Here is an 18,149-nt window from a genome sequence, read left to right as displayed (position 1 = left end):
AAACAAAACTAAAAGGGAAAGAATTGTATTTCTCCTAAAAATATTTTTAGTTAGCGCAAAGAATTACATTGACTATGACGTGTTCATGAGTAAGTATCATTGTGCTTTGCTCTCATCAAGGCACTGCCCTCCACCATCCCTTCTTCCTGCCTCTTGCTGATCCCTTTCCAACCCCTTCATCCAATAGTCATGTTTTTGTCTTCATGTCCTCTGTGTATATCTGTTTAAACCTAGATTCATCCTAAAAGAGAAGACATGATATTTGTCTTTCTTCCCTCCCTTACCTCTTTTTTTTTTTTTTTTTTTTTTTTTTTTTTTTTTTAAGGTTTTTGTTGTTGTTCTTTGGTTTCTGTGGTCTCGAACTTGCAGAGATCTTCCTGCCTCCACCTCGTAAGTGCTGGCATTAAAGGCATAATGCCACCATGCTTGAGATGTAATTCTTTATTCATTGTCCTGGTTCTTCTTTCTTTTCCTCCTCTTTTTTTCCCTTACTTCTCCTTCTTTTGTGTGTGTGAGATGAACAATAGGTGCTTCCAATCAGTTAGCTTTTTCTTTCCTTCCATTCCTCCTTCCTTTCTTTCCTTCCTTCCTTCCTCCCTCCCTCCCTCCCTTCCTCCCCTATGGTCCCAGGGTCTTACACATCATTGTGGGCAAGTGCTTCTCCCCTGAGCGGCATTCCCAGCTTTAGTATGCCTTTTCCATAGCGGAAAGCACTGAGACAATCAAATGAGAGTTTGTGGTTGCCATGGTTACTCTCGTAAGTACAGGTTTCAGATTCTTTTACCGTTATTATTATTGCTTGCTTGTATTGGTCGGTGGGAAGCTGTTGAGTTTTTCTTGAGGTCTGTTCTTTTGTAAGTTACTGGCTTTCTCTCTGTGCCTCCGAGAGGTGGCTGATCCATGCTTTTGTAAACTGCTCAGCCAGCAGCAGATTGCTATTACTTGTTTCTGGACAGCTGCTAGGGTGTGTGTGTGTGTGTGTGTGTGTGTGTGTGTGTATGTATGCGTGTGTGTGTGTGTGTGTGTGTGTGTGTGCTTTACTTCTAAGAACCACCTCCTTAGACAGGTACATGTTTTGGGCAGGTAACAGTGAGGTCTCCTAGTATAGAGGTCTCATGTCATCTTCACCCAACTACCACATGCTTTGACTCATGCCCCCAACGTCAGTTTTTGACCCTCCTTCCTGTTAGTACAAGGCTCTTCTGGGTGGGCACGTTGCAGAGCAGGGAGTGAGGAAAGCGGTAGAAGGGTCTGAGCTGACTTCATTCCTGCAGGGTTTCAGTTTTGCCGCCCTCCCTTAAACCACACTCTAAGCACGGCTTTCTTTGGTCCTTTGCCGGCCTCTAATCTTTCTCATAAACACTTGATGAAAGTTTATGAAGAAAGGCCTAGGAAAAGGTGCAAATTTATTTTGGATCTGCAGCTCCTACAAGTTCTAAAGCCTTACAGTAGGCCACACTCTGTCTTTTACATGTTAAAAGACAATTTAATGGGCCTGAGATACAGGATATATAGCTCAGTAGTAGAGTACTTGCCTGTACATGTGAGGCTCTAGATTCAAGCCCCAGCATGTATGCATGTGAGTGCATTCGTGTGTGTGTGTCTGTGTCTGTGTGTAGAGGAGTATATGAGATGCTCAAAGGATAACTCTTTGGAGTGGGTGTCTCTTTTTAGCATGGGTTCTGGAGGTTCATAGCCAGCCCCTCCACCCTCTGAGCTATTTGACTGATGGGTAATCTCTAATCTTAATCACTTGGATTAAAAGGTTCTATGATTTTTAACCTTATGACTGAGAGGTTATGAAGTATTTCATGGTTTTGTTGTTGTTGTTGTTTGTTCTCTGAGATAGGATTTCTCTGTGTAACAGCCCTGGCTGTCCTGGAACTCTCTTTGTTGGCCTCGAGCTCAGAGATCCACCTGCCTCTGCCTCCCAAGTTCCAGGGTTAAAGGCATGTGCTAAAATTGCCTGGCCATTTTCATGTTTCTTGTAATTGCACCATTGATGTAGTTGAAAGAAGATGCAGTGTTTAATCTTTGCAGCTGCTTCAGTTTCAACACAAGTTAACAGCTCCATGAATTTCTTACATGAAAGTTAGGACACTGATTGGGGAAAAGTGAGGACAGTTTAAACGGGGCACATCTGGATAGATTTGTGATATCCGGAAGAAGCTGCACCATAAAGACTTGCCACTTCCGTACCTGTCCCACTTCAGCCAGCCTTCACTGTCTCTGGCTCTGCTAGAGTCACATCCCAGCATGCTCTAGGACGGGTGCAAAGCAGCAGGAGGGAAAAAACTTCCTTACAAAGACAATTCACTTGGGCTTTAAGTAACATTGGGTAGCTATGCGTGAGCCCAGGTTGGGAGTGTGCCTGCCAGAAGCTCAGTTTATACATCTGGGCATGACTCTTCACGCTTTCCACAAAATGTCAGAAGTTCCTTGCTGGGCTGGGGTTTAGCTCGGTTGGTAAGAATGCTTGCCTAGCAAGCACAGAATCCTGTTCTGTTTTGCTTTTCTTCTTGTTGTTGTTTTCTCTATGTAGCCTTGGCTGTCCTGGAACTCTCTTTGTAGACCAGGCTGGCCTCTAACTCAAAGAGATCTCCCTGCCTCTGCCTCCCGAGTACTGGGATTAAAGGTGTATGCTACCACCAACCGGTGGCTTTTTAAATTTTTTTTATTTTTTAAATCTCCCTGCACAAGCTGGTGTGGTGGTATGCCTGCCTGTAGTCCCTGTACTTGGGAGGTCGAGGCAGGAGGATTTGAAGTGCTAGGTCATTTTTGGCTATAGAGAGAGTCCAGAGGCTTCTTTGTCTTAAAAGGACAATTTTTGAATGCAGAGTTCTGTTTTTCTTAATTGGTGAGTGGGAGTGCAATTATTGGAATGTAAGACCTGCTCGCCCACCCCGCTACGACCAAAGAGTATATTAAAGAATGTGCCCCTTTCCCAGGTGTCTTAGGGTTTCTATTGCTGTGGAGAGACACCGTGACATACCAGCTCTCATAAAGGAGGGCATTTAATCAGGGCTGGCTTACAGTTTCAGACGCTTAGTCCACTATCATCACGGCGGGAAACATGGCAGCGTGCAGGCAGACACGGTGCTGGAGGAGGAGCTGAGCGAGCCATACCTTGATGTGCAGACAGCAAAAGCGACCGTGCGCCACAGCGGGCATAGCTCCAGCAGATGAGGTCTCGAAGCCCACCCCCAAAATGACACACTTTCTCCAACAAGGCCACACCTCCTGATAGTGCCACTCCCTACAGGCCAGGCATTCAAACACATGAGTCTACGGGGGTCGGGGGGAGACATCCCTATGCAAACCATCGCACCAAGACCCCGGAAAAGAAACTGATGAGGTGAGTGGTGTACCAACCGGGGAAAAATGCAGCGGCTCTCCTCCTTTCAGTGGGGGGACGTGAGAAGCACAGGCTGTCATCATTGCCCCTCCATTCTCCCGCTTCAACACGAATGCTGCTGCTCCGAGGCAGAGGCCCAGGGAGCACCTGGGCAACAAGGAGAAAGTCATGAATTACCACGTAAGACGTCAGGGACATGGAATAGTAAGAACCGATTGACTTGCGGGTAGTTGTCTTTGGTGGTGGCTAATTTAGGAGCATGATTATTTCTATTTCGTGTGTCTGAGTGTTTTGCCTGCACGTATGTATGTGCGTGCCTGGTGCCCACAGAGGCCAGAGGAGGGGCCCTGGATCTCTTGGAGCTGGAGTTAAGAATGGCGTGAGTCTCCATGTGGGTGCTGGGAATTGAACCCCGGTCCTCTGAAAGAGCATCAAGGGCTCTTAAACATTGAGGCATATCTCCAGGCTTGGACATTGCTCCCCCCCCCCCCAGCTTGTCCCATAACTGACATAAAAGAATAGCCCAGGTCTGGTGAATGAATCTCGGTTTGAGGTGCCTTTTTTTGGAGAACTCGGCCTCCCCTTCTCATTCTCAGAGTCCAGCCCTTACCAGTTCTAGGCCAGGCTCCGCAGGAAGTGCGGGTCCTGAAGTGGGAGGTCTCCATCGAGGACGTTTGTGTCCTCTGTCCTAGTCAGGGCTATGCGCTTGAAGGTCTGAGTGAAAGCAAGAACACGTTTCCCACCCGGGAAGCCATGGCCCACCATTGTGGCCTCCGACTCGCTGGCGCCTCCTCCTTCGAGGAGCCCGTTTCCCCTGGCAGAAGCGAGGGTGGCCGCGCGAGCCTGGGGAGCGGACGCCGCTTTACCGGGAGAGGAGCGGGGGGGGGGGGGGGGGGGGGAGGGGAGCCTGCGTGGTGGCATGGCGTCCGGACGTGGCTCCCTGGGCCTCGTAGCCTGCCTCTTGCTGCTTCAGTCAAAGCTCTGGGGGGCCTGGGCCGCTGCCTCTGTCCTCTCTACTTCCGGTTTGCCCTCTGGGCACAGCGAAGCCCCAAGGGACAACCCCCCGCCACCCCCCACCTCGGAGAGCATGTCCATGGTGGCCTATCCGGGTGACTCCTCTCCCTTCGTGTCGATTACCTTAGGTAACTTGGCAACGGGTGTCTGTGGCAAGGGGAGGACTGTGTCAAAGTCCAGAGTGGGATCTAGGGACACCCTGAATCCAGGGACACGGGTGCAGCCCAGACCACTGTCGCCTTGCCTGGCTTCTGAGGGGGTTATGACTGCCATGGGGAGTGTGCGGCCTCCCACCCCAGCCTTTAGGGTATGAAGAGCCCCGTGGTGTTCAACAGGACGTACCCTCCTTCTAGGCTTTCTACAGAAATGCTAGCCTGAAGAGAGGGCCTAATTCTTTTGAGTTCTTCTCACCTTGTCCTCGCTCAGTGTGTGGCCAACCCCTCATGAAAATCTTGGGAGGCCAGGAAAGTGAAGAGGGAAAGTGGCCCTGGCAGGTGAGCGTTCGGGTCAGACACATGCATATCTGCGGAGGCTCCCTCATCAATGCCCAGTGGGTGCTGACTGCGGCCCATTGTATTTTCAGGTGAGGAGGGCTTCCAGGCCTGACAAACTGGCGACACTCCCAAACGGACACAAAAGAAGGGGGAGGGCGCGCTGTGATCACCTTGTTCCTGGAAATCCTTAGAGTGGGGCGCAGGCGAGAGGGATGAAGAGTTTTAGTGATAGAGGCGGGATGGTAGGGAGTAGCCGATGGGGTTGGGGCCACATGGAGGAGCAGAGAGTGAGTGCGAAGGGGTCTAAGAGAGCTGCGTAGGGTCTCTTGCTGATGAGGCAACACGTCTTTTCCACAGCCAAATCCAGTACAACGTCAAGATGGGTGATCGGAGTGTCTACCGCCAAAATACAAGTGTGGTGATCCCTATCAAGAACATCATTGTCCACCCTAAGTTCTCCACAGCCGTTGTCATTGAAAACGATATTGCCCTTCTCAAGCTCCAATACCCTGTGAATTTTACCTCTAACATCCACCCTATCTGCCTCCCGTCAGAGACTTTTTATGTGAAAACTGGGACCAGCTGCTGGGTGACGGGATGGGGCACAACAGATGTAGGTGGTAAGACTTGGCACTCAAAGGGAAAGCCAGCCTTATTCCTAGAGTAGAAACAAAATACGTGGGGAGGGGAGAAGGGGACCAAAACGAAGACAGACTACTTGGCTGGTGTGGGGGTGGGGAGGCAGTTTGACAGGAGTCAAGGAAATGGTCAGCTTAGGTGATCCCAGATCTTGTGTTGAAGTCTTTTGTGGCAAGACACATATCTGATGCCAGCCCACGAAAGCTATCTCTCCTGGGAATAGGAATGTGTCAAATCTCCTTTCGCAGGTTTGTGGAGCAAGGTGCTGAGCAGTCATGGGAATGGCTGTGAAATCCCCATGGGGAAAGGCCCGAAGCAATGGCATCCACCTGGGTGGATTTTCAGATTTGATTTGTTCTATTTTGTGTGCATGGATGTTTTGCCTGCATATATGTTTGCTTACCGGATGTCTGACTGGTACCCACAGAGGTCAGAAGAGGATGTTGGATCCCCTGGACCCGGAGTTAGGAGTTGTGAGCCTCCATGTGGGTGCTGAGAGAAATGAATCAGGGTCCTCTGCAAGAACAAGTGCTCTTAACTGCTGAGCCTCCAGCACCTTGACTGGATTTTTGCTCATGAGATGATGAGCTGCCAGCCAGTTTTTCAATGGAAGCACCTTTCTTGGTGTTTATGGAGTCCCTTGTGCCTAGGGGAACTAGGCAAGCTACAAGGCCTCTGTTGGTAGACTTCTTAACCACAGGAAGTGACATGTGATACATTTAAGCTTGTATTTCTTGAGAGCCTGTGATTATGTTCTAGACAGTGAAGATACTTGGGTATGGTGTTACATGCAGAAGTATAGACAGTTTGAGACTAGTCAGGACTACAAAAAGACCCCAGTCCTGCTGAGAAACAAAAAATAACAGAGAAAGATGCACAAGGCATCTCCTCACTATCACTCCAACATTAGTGATGTACTTGGTGGGTTGTCATTTCTTCAGCCTCTAAGGCCTTGCTTCTCCTTCAGAAATATCATCCTTCTCTTGTCTTAGTTTTGCCCTTTTTTAAGCATTGAGAATTGGACCTACGGCGTTAAAGGTGTGAGGGAAGGCTCTAGCACTAAGCTACACTCACAGCCTTTTCTACCTTGTGTTTTGAGACAGAGTCTTGCTAAATTGCTCAAGATGGTCTTGAGCTCACCCTGTAGCTCAGGCGGGCCTTGCACTTGAGATCCTCCAGCCTTGGCCTCCCAGGCACTTAGACTTGTGCTATTGGGCCTGGCTCCATTTTACCTGTTACTTAATCCTTTCCTATGACCATTTTGAGTCTCAGTTTTCTCCTGTGTCAAATGGTAACAATATTAATTTCCCTGCCTTTGCACGGTGTGTGTGTGTGTGTGTGTGTGTGTGTGTGTGTGTGTTTGAGTGCTTGCTATCCACTGTGTAGATTTATACACTGTTGATCTTCTTCATTAGAGCCAAAAATTCCAACGGCAATTCTCCGGGAGGTGGAGCAAAATATCATCCATTATCATGACTGTAATGCTATGTTGAAGAAGGGTGTAGGAACCTCTAAGGAAATGGTGAAGAGGGGCATGATCTGTGGCTATAAAGAAGGAAGAAAGGATTCTTGCCAGGTAAGCTCATGGGCCCCTTCCTCAGCCTCAGATGGCCAGGCCTGAGTTATTTGCCACTTCTTTTACTCAAGAGAATTAATGAGGAGAGCTCCGTACCCCACGGCTCCTGGAGCTGGCCTTGCCTGATCTTTCTAGGTGGCACAGGATGGCCTTGAACTTGAGATGTGCTTGCATCAACCTCCCAGGCATTGTGATGACAGGGAGACACCATCTTGTCCAGCTGGTTTTGTCCTTTCTAAACAATGTAGCCTTGGTGTATAGGCTGATGTGTGGGGCTTCCTGTTAATGTGTGGAAGTTGGGAATGGATAGTCTAATAATGCTTTGTATTGAGTTCCCCTAAGTGGCAGTTACCATTCTAAAGAGAACATAAACCTATATTAACTTAGTTAATCTATATCACAACCTTGAAACATAATACCGTATCATACTGCCATGGAAGGTAAAACCCAAAGCTATGAATTCAAGGTCCTCTTGTGATACAGTTTTTAGAGCTAGCAGACAATATGTACAGGGGATCAGAAATCTGAGTGAGTTTCTTATGTTGTCCAAGTGCATGGTGTGTTCTTGTAATCCAAACACTGATGAGGTTGAGGTAGGAAGATGCAAAGTTCAAGGCCAGACTGGGCTAACTGGTGACTTTGAGGTAAGTCTTGTTACACAGTGAGACCTTGTCTCCATTTCAGGAATAGGAGATGAAGAGCAACGCTCAGTGGACAGAAACCCTAGGTTTGTTCCCCAGCACTGGGGTGGAGGATGCTGGGGCAATGAGACAGGGTATCCAATCGTGGCCAAGTTTCCAGAGTGGCCCAGGCAGGCATGGGCAGTGGGGCCTGGTGAACACAGTCAGATTTTCCTTCTAGATCAACAGCTCCCTTAGGCGTGTAATTCCAGAACTAGTGTCTTCAGAGCTTGTAGGAAATGCCACTGAGTTCTGAATAGGGTCTGGGGCAACTAAGCGGGGAGGAAAGAGTCTCTGAGGTCAAATTTTCAGTTCATGTGAGGTTAGGGGTGGCAAGAGAGAGGTACTGATGAGGAAGGGTCTTGCTATATAGGTTAGGAGCTTTGGAGGAAATTAAGTTAAATGTAAGGAATTAGGAGCTGCTATATAGAAGTAATATTTAATAGGATTAAAAAAATTTTGTTTTTATTTATGTGTATGAGTAGTTTGCTTTATATATTTATGCGCACCATGTGCCTGCAGTGCCTGAAGGGGCCAGAAGGGGGCCTCTGATCCCCTGGAACTGAGTCACCAATGATTACGGGTCACCATGTGGGTGTTCTCAACTAATCCAGGGTCCCCTGCAAAAACAGCATGTGCCCTTAACCCCGGAGTCATGTCTCTCACCCCTCAGAAGCGGCATTCAGCATTTAACACCACTGTGGCTCGAGAAATGATGATAACCTCAGAGGATATTAACATTTTCCTATTAGCTTTTCAGTGGCCATAGTTATATATGTAGGTCTGGCATTTTTGTATTAATAGCAGTTTGGGCCTGGCAAGGATGCTCCCCCTGCCTTCCTTCTGAGACAGTGTCTTGGCATGTAGCCCAGTAGGCTTAAACTCCCTGAAATCCTCTTGCCTCAGCCTCCCAAAGGGCTGATACTAGAGGCAAATGCCACCGTACTTGGCACGGGCTGGACCTTTGAGTGCCTGAGGAAACCCTGTCGCTTGCCTATCTTCCAATGTAATCAGCCAAATCCAGTGGGAACCAACGCTGTTCTTGCCATTTGTTTCTTTCTCTGTCCTCAGGGGGATTCTGGAGGCCCTTTGTCCTGTCAGTTTAATGACAAGTGGGTGCAGGTGGGGATCGTGAGCTGGGGCATCAGCTGTGGTCGCAAAAACTTCCCTGGAGTTTACACAGACGTTGGCATTTACAGCAAGTGGCTAGTTGCAGTGGTGAACCAGGCTACTTGTTTCCAGCCTGTGGCCTTCCTCATCTTACTCCTGCGCCTGCTGATCTTGTGACTTCCTGGGACGTGGTGATGGCTCCTCTCTCCTTTGCCTTCCCTTGCCTTCCCAATGCCCTCCCTTCAAATCCCGCTTGGGATCCCTTGCCCCGGAGAGAGCCACAGTGAGATGTATCAGGGGTCTGAGAGACTCCAAAGTGTTCTGCCTGGTGCTCTGGTCACCAGCCTTGGCTGCATTACTCCTGAGCTGGGCTCTGGCAGGAGCGAAGGTGAGTCAATTCCAGTTACTAGGCAAACTGGCCTGCCAGGTAAATGACAGTGACCTATACAAGGACCTCAGCAGGGGTGGGGCAAGCACCTGGCTGTGGCTTCAGGGCTCTCACCTCCCACCATGTCATACTAGAGCTAGCTTGGTGACCACAGAATGGGGGGGAGGGAAGAGAAAGAGAGATCTTAGGTACCCTAACTATAATTGTTGTCTCTCTCTCTATGATTTTGTGAAGTTATATTTCTCATCGAATGTAATTTGCAACAATGTTCAAAGATAAAGTAGAAATTTGAAGAATAATTAAGAAAACTTATGAGCAGATTTCCTTAAAGAGTTTCTTTTTACAAATAAAACTAAGGGGGTTTGTGAAATGCCCTAATGTCAGGAGGACAGCTGGGAACATTGAACTCAAAGGTCCAATGCTCTGGACCAGAACAAGCACGGAACACTTGTAACCTTGGTTGTTTGTTTGCTTGTTTTCAAGAGAGGGTTTCTCTGTGTAGCTCTGGCTCTTCTGGAACTCACTCTGTTGACCAGGCTGGCCTCGAACTCACAGAGATCCGCCTCTGCTTCCCAAGTGCTGGGATCAAAGGCATACGCCACCATCGCCTAGCTTGTGTCACCATCACCCAGCTATACTTGTAGCTTTTAACACCTTTGTTGGAGGTATCTATAAGAAAAATGAATATTGTCTCCACACTCTTGATTTTGGCTGTGTCGAGGACATTTTATTTTCCGCTAGCAGGAAACACGAATTAGATTCTACAGTGAGGCATTTTCTTTTTCCTTCTCACGTCACCTTAAATATTTTTCAGCCTCCCTCACTATTGAGCATTTGTATATTCTCCTTTGCAAAGTGTCTTTTCAAGTTTTTTTTGTCATAATACAGATACCTTCTATTACTGATTTTTAACTATTCTTCATATATCCAGATAACAGTATTAAATCTGAGACTTGATTTGCTTTTAACTGGAGGCTGTGAAAAATTTTTTACAAATATTTTTCCCCTAGAAAAAAGGCTTATAGTTTTTTTGATTGTAGATTAATTTTTGTAGAGATCAAAGTATATATTTCTATGCCTTTAATGTTTGTTAAACTGTTACAGTATGATTTGTTGAAGTGCATTTGTTTCTATATCAATTTATACCACCAAGCGGCAGTGTATTTCAACACCTATTTCTTGACTCCACCTGTATCGACTTACATTCTTAAATAAAATGCCCCTCTGTCGTGGTTACTGCAGTTTCTAGTCTTATTTGGTCGTGTCGTGCCTACAAACTTACTCATATTTCTCAAGCTTCGGTCTTCTTGGAACTTACATGTTGATTCTAAAATGTATACGTAGGACTTTGGCAATAGCTCAATTTGTAAAGTGTTTGCTGCATGTGCAAACTTGAAGACTTGAGTTTAATCCCCAGGCCTACATAAAAAGCCAGGCATGGTGGCATGCACTTGTAATCTCAGTGCTGGAGAGGCAGGGACTAGCAGCCCTCTGTGACTACAGGCAGTCAGCTTCTTCTGAGCAACTGGAATGAATGATTATATTAAATTTACATTACCTTCTCACCTCTCTCTCTCTCTCAACTCTTCCTCCTCCTCACTAGTTCATTCCAGTTGCTCAGAAATACTCTGTGGTATTGTGAGACCAACACAGGAGCAGTATATTTTGCAGGTTAAGGTTTCTGTTTGTAGTTAAAGAATAAGTGCTGTTGGGGGCCGTGCAGGAGGAACAGCAAAACAGCTCTAGAACTCATGGGATGTGGCCCACGGGTCAGCATAACCGCACAGACTCTCTCAGACTACGTGTCCTGAGGACTTCGTGCCGTTATGGGGCATCTCTCTGCTTGTCGCCCCTGTGGCCACCACATCCCTCATAATACTGGGAAGTGTCACTGGCACTCACAAGAAGAATGCTTGATCTCCTTCAGGCATTGCTGCTGGAGCAGATTAATGATCCAACCACCACCCTTGAAACAAGAACCTAGAGATGTAGATTGTTAGCAATGGCCCTTAGAAAGAATTTGGAAAAATAGGTTGCTTAGCAAGGCTAGGTAAAGATGGTTCTGCTAGTGGCTCTGATGCAGAAAATCTTAAGGAACAGTTTGAAGTTAAAAAAAAAATACACTCTTAACACTAAAGCCAGGACTTCTGAAGGTTGGTGAACAGAAATAATAGCCCAGCGTAGCCGTGGCTGATGTGACTCTCTCAAGCTGCGCTGGTGACTGAGGTGACAATTAATTGCCTTATACTTTTATTGCCCTCATCTTCCTGATATGATTTCATAAAAATTATTAGTGAGTAGATGTTCACCTGGAGGATTTAAAGTAGAAATGGCTGATTATTTTTTACATGAAAGTTTAGGTTTGTGATTCTTTTAAGACTTTTATAAGATTACTCTTTAAGATAATTGATTCTTTCTTTGTAACCACAAATTTCATCCTGCCAGTAAAGAAAAAAACTGGCTGAGAAATTACCTTGCTTAATTATACTATTAATCTATAGTGAGTTACTTAATTACAAATATATGTGGGTTCTTGGGAACAACTTGTTTTTCATCCATAAGTAAAACATTTGATCATGTGTATTGGGGAACATGTATTTTCTTCAGTATTCTCATTGTGATCATTCATTTAAAGAAAAATAGAATGCAACCACACTGTGATTTTTGTATTGCTTGAAAGATTTTGCTGGAATATATAAGCTGCGGGAAAAAGAATAAAAATCTGGGTTGGAGCTTGCTCTTGAGGGTTTGTTCCATCCATCAACTGTATTTATGTGTATATGTATATATGGACAATGGCAGGCTGTTCCATCCACCAATATGTATATGTATATATGTATATATGTGTATATGTATGTGTGTAAGGTGGGGTTGGAACTCGCTCCCTGGGGTTTGCTCCATCCACCCAATGTGTGAATGTGTATGTATGTATGTGTATATGTTGTGTGTTTGTATGTATAAAGTAAGAGAAGCTTGAAAGAAGAAGCTTGTTGGAAACTACCTGCTGGAGTCTGTCTTCCTTCATCAAATGTGAGTGTGTATATGAGTGTGTGGTCTTTTTTTCTCCTTCTCTACTTTCCTCTTTAGATGCTTTGCCACCATCAGTGGAAAGGCCCTGAGGGCTCTTAGCCCCTGCTTACTGTAATAGGTTTAAGTTCATGCCAAGGAGCTACCAGAACTGGCCCACTGCCAGGAACAATTAAATTCTGGCCCTTCAGTTTGCCACTGTCAGTGGAAGCCATGGTCTGTAACAATCAGTTTCGCCCTTGAAAGTGACTCTCAGAGAAAGCCTGTTGGGCACCAGCCAGCAGCCGGATCTATACCCAGGCTCAGTTTACCCCGGTTGATGTCAAAGCTGTTCCTTGACATAGTTCCCATTTGTTCTGTGTTAAGTCCTTGCAAATTAAGGTTTCTAGTTGTAATTAAGAATATGTTCTTTAGCCAGATGGCAGTGGTGGTGCACGCCTTTAATCCCAGCACTTGGAAGGCTGAGGCAGAATCTCTGAGTTCAAGTTCAGCCTGGTCTACAGACTGAGTTCCAGGGTAGCCAAGGCTACACAGAGAGCAACCCCCCCGACACACACAACAAAAAATAAAAATAAAAGAATTAGTTTGTGTTTCTTACATGTCAAGTAAGCTGCAAAACATGTTTTTCAACCTATACTAAACTTGTGACCTCATGCCCATGATAAACAGCCTTATCCTTGTTCTTCATCTTTGTTTCTTTCTAACAATGCATAACAGTCAGCTCTCTCTGTGAACACCTGATCTCCCCTATCAAGAGGACTTCATGAGGCCAGCAGGGGCTACTCTCTCAAATCCAGACTTAGGGTGAGACAGCTGGCTGGCCAGTTCCAGACACCCCGGAAAATACAGCTAGCTTTAATTAGACAATCATGGCTTTGGTCTTTTCTCCTCGTGGTTCTCGGGTCTAACATTGTGAATGTAAGGCTGCCTAACCACTCATCCACTGAAGGATATCCGGATTTGTATTGGTTTCTTTTCATAGCTATAACAATTTACCACCAATTTAGTGGCTTGAAACAACCTGTCGGTATTTTTTAATTATGAGCTTTGAAATCCTAAAACCAAAGGTAAGCTGACTTGTTTGCTTCTGGAGACTGATGGGGAGAATTTTTTTTTTTCCAAGACAGGGTTTCTCTGAGTAGCCCTGGCTATGGTGGAACTCACTCTGTAGACCAGGCTGGCCTTGAACTAACCAAGATCTGCCTACCTTTGCCTCCCCAGCACTGGCTTCTGGGATTAAAGGTGTGCGCCATCACTGCAAGCAGAGGGGAAGAATTTCTTTTCCTTTCGGTTCGGGTTTTTAGATGCTGCCTCCACTCCTCGATTTGTGACCTCTTCTTCGGTTTTTAAAGACCACAGGGAAACATTAACAACAACAGCTTCTCCTCCTCCCACTCCTTTTTGACATCTCATCTCTTCCCTTGACTTCAATTGCCTTGTTGATAAATAGAAAAAGCTTGTGATTACAGTGGGCTCACCTGGAAAGTACAGATAATCTTGGATCAAGAGCCTTAATTTAATCCATTCTGTTTGGCATTGGCTGGGTAAAGTAGCATCCTCACGGGTTCCAGGGATTAGAAAATGTATATTTGGGGGAGGCAAAGAGGTTTACTGCTGTGTATTTTCAGCTGTTGATGAACAAAGATATTAACAGTGTAAGCGTTTATACAGGTTAATAGAGCATAAATCCTTATTTCTTTTGGATAAACATCCTGGAATATACTTGCTGGAGTGTACAGTAATTGCATTTTTTTGTTATATAATAAACACCCAGTGTGTTTTCCAGAAGGGAAGTCTTTTATCTCTGCACTGCTGCCAGCATTTGAGGTTATTGTGGGTTTGTTTTTGAAAGCCCGACACTGGTGTCTCATTGTGGTTTTAATTTGTGTTGTACTGATACAGCTAATGGGCCTTGAAGATCTTGAGGGTGTTGACTTTTTTAAAAAGGTAGCACTGTCCACCCTGATGCAATCGTCAGCAACCTTAGGTACAACCTTTCTGCTAAGGGGTTTTGCGATTACCCTGACTGTCTGGGAGTCATTCGTGAATCAAGTGGAGGGAGGACCACCGCAGGTCCGGTGGAGAGAGTGGAGAGGTAGGAGGGCGTTGGGGAATGATGCGCCAAATCAAAGTGCCCGTTTCCTCTGTGCGCAGCCTCCGTAACCGCCCACAAGGAGGCGCTGCGACAAAGGTCGAGGCTTTGGTGGTGGCATGGCCTTCCAGGGTAGTGACTCCTCGGGCCTCTTGGTCTGGTTTCTGCTGTTTCAGACGCGACTGGGCGAGCCCCGGATGGTTCCAGGGACACTATCTCTTTTTCCTTTCCCCTCGGAGGACGGCCTTGATGAGCCGGTCATAAACCCACAGGAGAGGCCTGTTACGGGGATGCCTGAGACCTCGCTGGCCCCCAAGCCTGGGGGCAGTTTGGTGTCCCCTGATTCGGCGGCACTTACTCCGGGTCACTCTTTTTCAAAGAAAGCATATCCACCATGGGTTCCAACCCTTTCAGGTGAAGTTTCTGGGCCATGGCCCTCTGCAGAGAACTGGTGTGGACCCATGGGGACGGGACCCTGACGGAGAAGAGGGTCTTAGGTTCTTGGGTGTGGGATGTGGGCTCCGAGTGGGCCCAACCTACCCTGGAGATCTGACAGGACACCACCATTCCGGGATGAGTCTTAGGGATCACACTGCCCTGGGATTTGCGGGGACAGAGCCTTGTTCCACAGGTGCTAAGGATCTGGCTGCCAGTGGAGCAGCAACAGCTTTATCTTCAGCCCCTCCCTTCACTAACCTGCTCCAGCTTGTGGCCACAGAACTGCAAGGATAGTTGGTGGACAGCCTGCGGCAGAGAGTAAGTGGCCCTGGCAGGTGAGCCTGCAGGCCAACAACAGGCACATCTGCGGTGGCTCCCTCATCAGCAAATGGTGGGTGATGACAGCAGCCCACTGTGTATACGGGTGAGTACTTGGGGATCTGGACTTGGGCCCCTAACCAGGCTCTATGGCCTGTCCCTCTCGCTTTCTATTTGAAGAAAGGAGCCTGTGGTGGTGGCTCATGTCTCTAATCCCAACCCTCGGGAGACTAAGGCAGGAGGATTGCCAGGAGTTTAGAGGCCAGCTTGGTCTACATAGTAAGTTCCATGGCCAGCCTGGGCCACAGGGTGAGAGAGAGCCCATCTTAAAACTAGTGGGGGTGGGTGAGAGATGACAGTCCCAGGGTTGGGTTGTTTTGTTGTTATTTGTTTGTTTGTAATTTAGTTTCAGTTGACACCTGACCGTTTGGATTTCTAATACATTCCCAAATGATAGTTGATCAGAGAGCATGTTCGGAGACCCAACTAACTGGTGGCTGGCTAGGATAGTTGGGGGTCCCAGAAAGAATTTGAAGAGTTTGAAAAGAGGGAGGTAGCTGATGGGGAGGGGCTGCAAAGCCCTTTGTCTGTGTGGAGGGGAAGTGTGTAGACCCTTCAGGATTTCTTTGCAGTCATCTGAATTACGAAGTGAAGTTGGGAGAGGTTGACCTGTGGTCCTCAAAGTCAGTCAAGATCCCAGTCCAAGACATCATTATCCACCAGGATTTTTCTGTCATGGGGATGATTGTACATGACATTGCCCTTGCTCTGCTGGCCTTCCCTGTGAATTATAGTGCCTACATCCAGCCCGTTTGCCTTCCCAGAAAGTCTTTCTTGGTAGAGGCTGGGACCCTGTGCTGGGTGACCGGATGGGGCAAACTCATGGAACAAGGTGAGCCTAAAGGAAGATTCCAGCAACTGCAGACCAGGGATCAGACAGTGCAGCCTGGTCTACAGGCAGGAGGGACGGGGAGCCAGAGTTTTTAGCATGAAGATAAGGGAGGGTAGAGGGAAGATGCTACGAGGGAGTGACTGTTGGTGAATTTCCATTGGTTTGTCAGGACTTGAGGAAGTAGGCACCAAACAGGAGGGTTATTAGTTACAAGTACCTGTCTTGGTAGGGAGGAAGCTTGTTGTATGAGAGGAGAGGTCAAGAAACTCAGTGAGTCTACAGGGCAGTGAATCTCCAACCTGCAGGTTGAGACCGCTTTGGGGATCAAATGACCCTCTCACAGGGGTCGCCTAAAACCTCCAGAAGAGGTAAATATTTACATTTGATTCACAACAACAGCAAATGACAGTTATGACGTAGTAATGAAAATCATTTTACGGTTGTTGAGAACCGCTGCTCTGGGGTCTCCTGTTTCTTGGTTAGACTTTAGATTGGTACTTTGGGGTACCACCTGTCCAAAGGGTTGTGATCATGTCCTAGCAAGTGAGGATGCTTTACTCATTATCACTAGCACGAGGGAGAGTATATGACACACTATCACCTCACAGGCTGACAAGATTTTTACCTCCCTCTTTTAGGTTGTTCTTTCCTCTACTCCCTTGGTTTCGACATTACTTTGTCTTACTCTCTTAGCGGGGTTGGGGCCACATTTCTCTCAGTGTCAGATGTGTATAATAGCTGAGGCTGTTGAGGACACTTGTATGTGGCCCGGAGGGGGCACAACTGATTCATGCCGTTCTACTTAATGCAGAACTGCTTTCTCCAAAATCATCTCCGTGTAGGTAGCTCGTCAAGATGGCTTCAGGAGGTTGAGCTAAGCATTATGCGTCATGAGGATTGTAATGAGATTCTCAAGGACAGCACAGGAAAAATATTTTCGCTAGTCCAGGAAGGGACAGTCTGTGGCTACAGTGAGAAAGGAGCAGACGCCTGCCAGGTTGGTTCCTGGGTCCCTTGACCATGTTGTCCTCTCCCCAGATGTTCTGAGTTCCCAGACTTTGGGGCCTGGGTTGTGCCCCAGATCCTCCATTCACTGATGGAATGTCAGGACAAAACGCCGAAGCTCCTGGGCTAGCTCGACACGATCCTCCAGGAGAAAACTGATGCTGTCTGCAGTGGCCGGGGGTGGGGTGGGGTGAATGAGGGAGGCAATGATAGAGATTCCGTGTTTTCAGCCCCTTCCGTGTGAGGCTCAAGGAGGCGATTTACTCATTATTTCAGAAAAGGAACATTATATTGGCTTATATTCAGTTAAGCTTTTTAAATAGGTAGTAATTCTTATTTGTTAAAAAAAAAGAATTCAGAGATTCAGGACCTGTCGCTCTCTCCAGAGCCTTAGGGTGAAATCTGTTGTGCTATGGATCAATTTCATTCTTGTCATTTGTTTCTCTCACTCCAGGGAGATTCTGGGGGGCCCTTTGTCTGTGAAATTAATAAAACCTGGGTGCAGGTGGGGATCGTGAGCTGGGGCATCGGCTGCGGTCGACTTGGATTTCCCGGCGTTTACACAGAAGTGAGTTACTACAGGGACTGGATCCTCAGCCATCTGAGCCGCGCTGCAGGTCGGAGCTCGCCAGGCTTCCTCCTCTTAAGCATGTGTGCGGTGCTTCAGCTGGGCCTCCTGGTGACACCGTGACCCGCACAGACCGTGATCCTCTTGTCCTGAGCCTCTCCACCAGGCTTCCCCTCTGACCTCCTTATCCTGTCAATGCTCTTTCTTCAAATTCTACTCGGGACCTGTTGCCTCCGTGGAGCATGGCAGGGGGTTTGGGGCCTGCAAAAGGTCCTGCCCTGGTACTCTTGGTCTCCTGCCACGGCTGCCACTTTGCCTGGAGCGAAGGAGTGCGAGCCGCCTCCAGACAGAGGACCACCTGGCCTGCCAGGAGGGAGCTAACTCAGGAAGGTCTCGGTGAACCTCTACAGAGGAGCGACATCATCAGTATTGAATGGCCACTAGACCTGACTGGCTGTTAATAGTTCCAACCAGAGACTGTGCCATCCCAGGGAGCTCTGCGACCACTCACAAAGAGACAGAGGCGGCATTTCCTGCAGAGGTGTGAGGTGGA

General features: G+C 47.3%; 2 protein-coding genes across 2 annotated transcripts; both read left to right on the top strand.

Annotated features, from left to right (window-relative positions):
- The first annotated feature begins 4,274 nt into the window (after nt 1–4,274).
- Nucleotides 4,275–9,045, top strand: Prss42 (Putative serine protease 42). The gene is made up of 5 exons (XM_021647913.2): nt 4,275–4,497; nt 4,796–4,952; nt 5,221–5,483; nt 6,918–7,078; nt 8,830–9,045. The coding sequence occupies exons 1-5, from the start codon at nt 4,275–4,277 to the stop codon at nt 9,043–9,045; spliced, it is 1,020 nt and encodes a 339-aa protein (XP_021503588.1).
- A 5,449-nt stretch (nt 9,046–14,494) lies between these two features.
- LOC110554990 (serine protease 44-like) lies at nt 14,495–17,888 on the top strand. Its single transcript, XM_021647940.2, has 5 exons — nt 14,495–14,789; nt 15,081–15,237; nt 15,764–16,023; nt 16,866–17,020; nt 17,483–17,888. The coding sequence occupies exons 1-5, from the start codon at nt 14,495–14,497 to the stop codon at nt 17,717–17,719; spliced, it is 1,104 nt and encodes a 367-aa protein (XP_021503615.1). The 3' UTR covers nt 17,720–17,888.
- The last annotated feature ends 261 nt before the right edge of the window (nt 17,889–18,149 follow it).

This window comes from Meriones unguiculatus, chromosome 6 (assembly GCF_030254825.1).
Source record: "Meriones unguiculatus strain TT.TT164.6M chromosome 6, Bangor_MerUng_6.1, whole genome shotgun sequence".
Classification (NCBI taxonomy): domain Eukaryota; kingdom Metazoa; phylum Chordata; class Mammalia; order Rodentia; family Muridae; genus Meriones; species Meriones unguiculatus.
The sequence above is the reverse complement of the archived record's forward strand: the minus strand, read 5'-3'. Positions and strand labels throughout refer to the sequence as shown.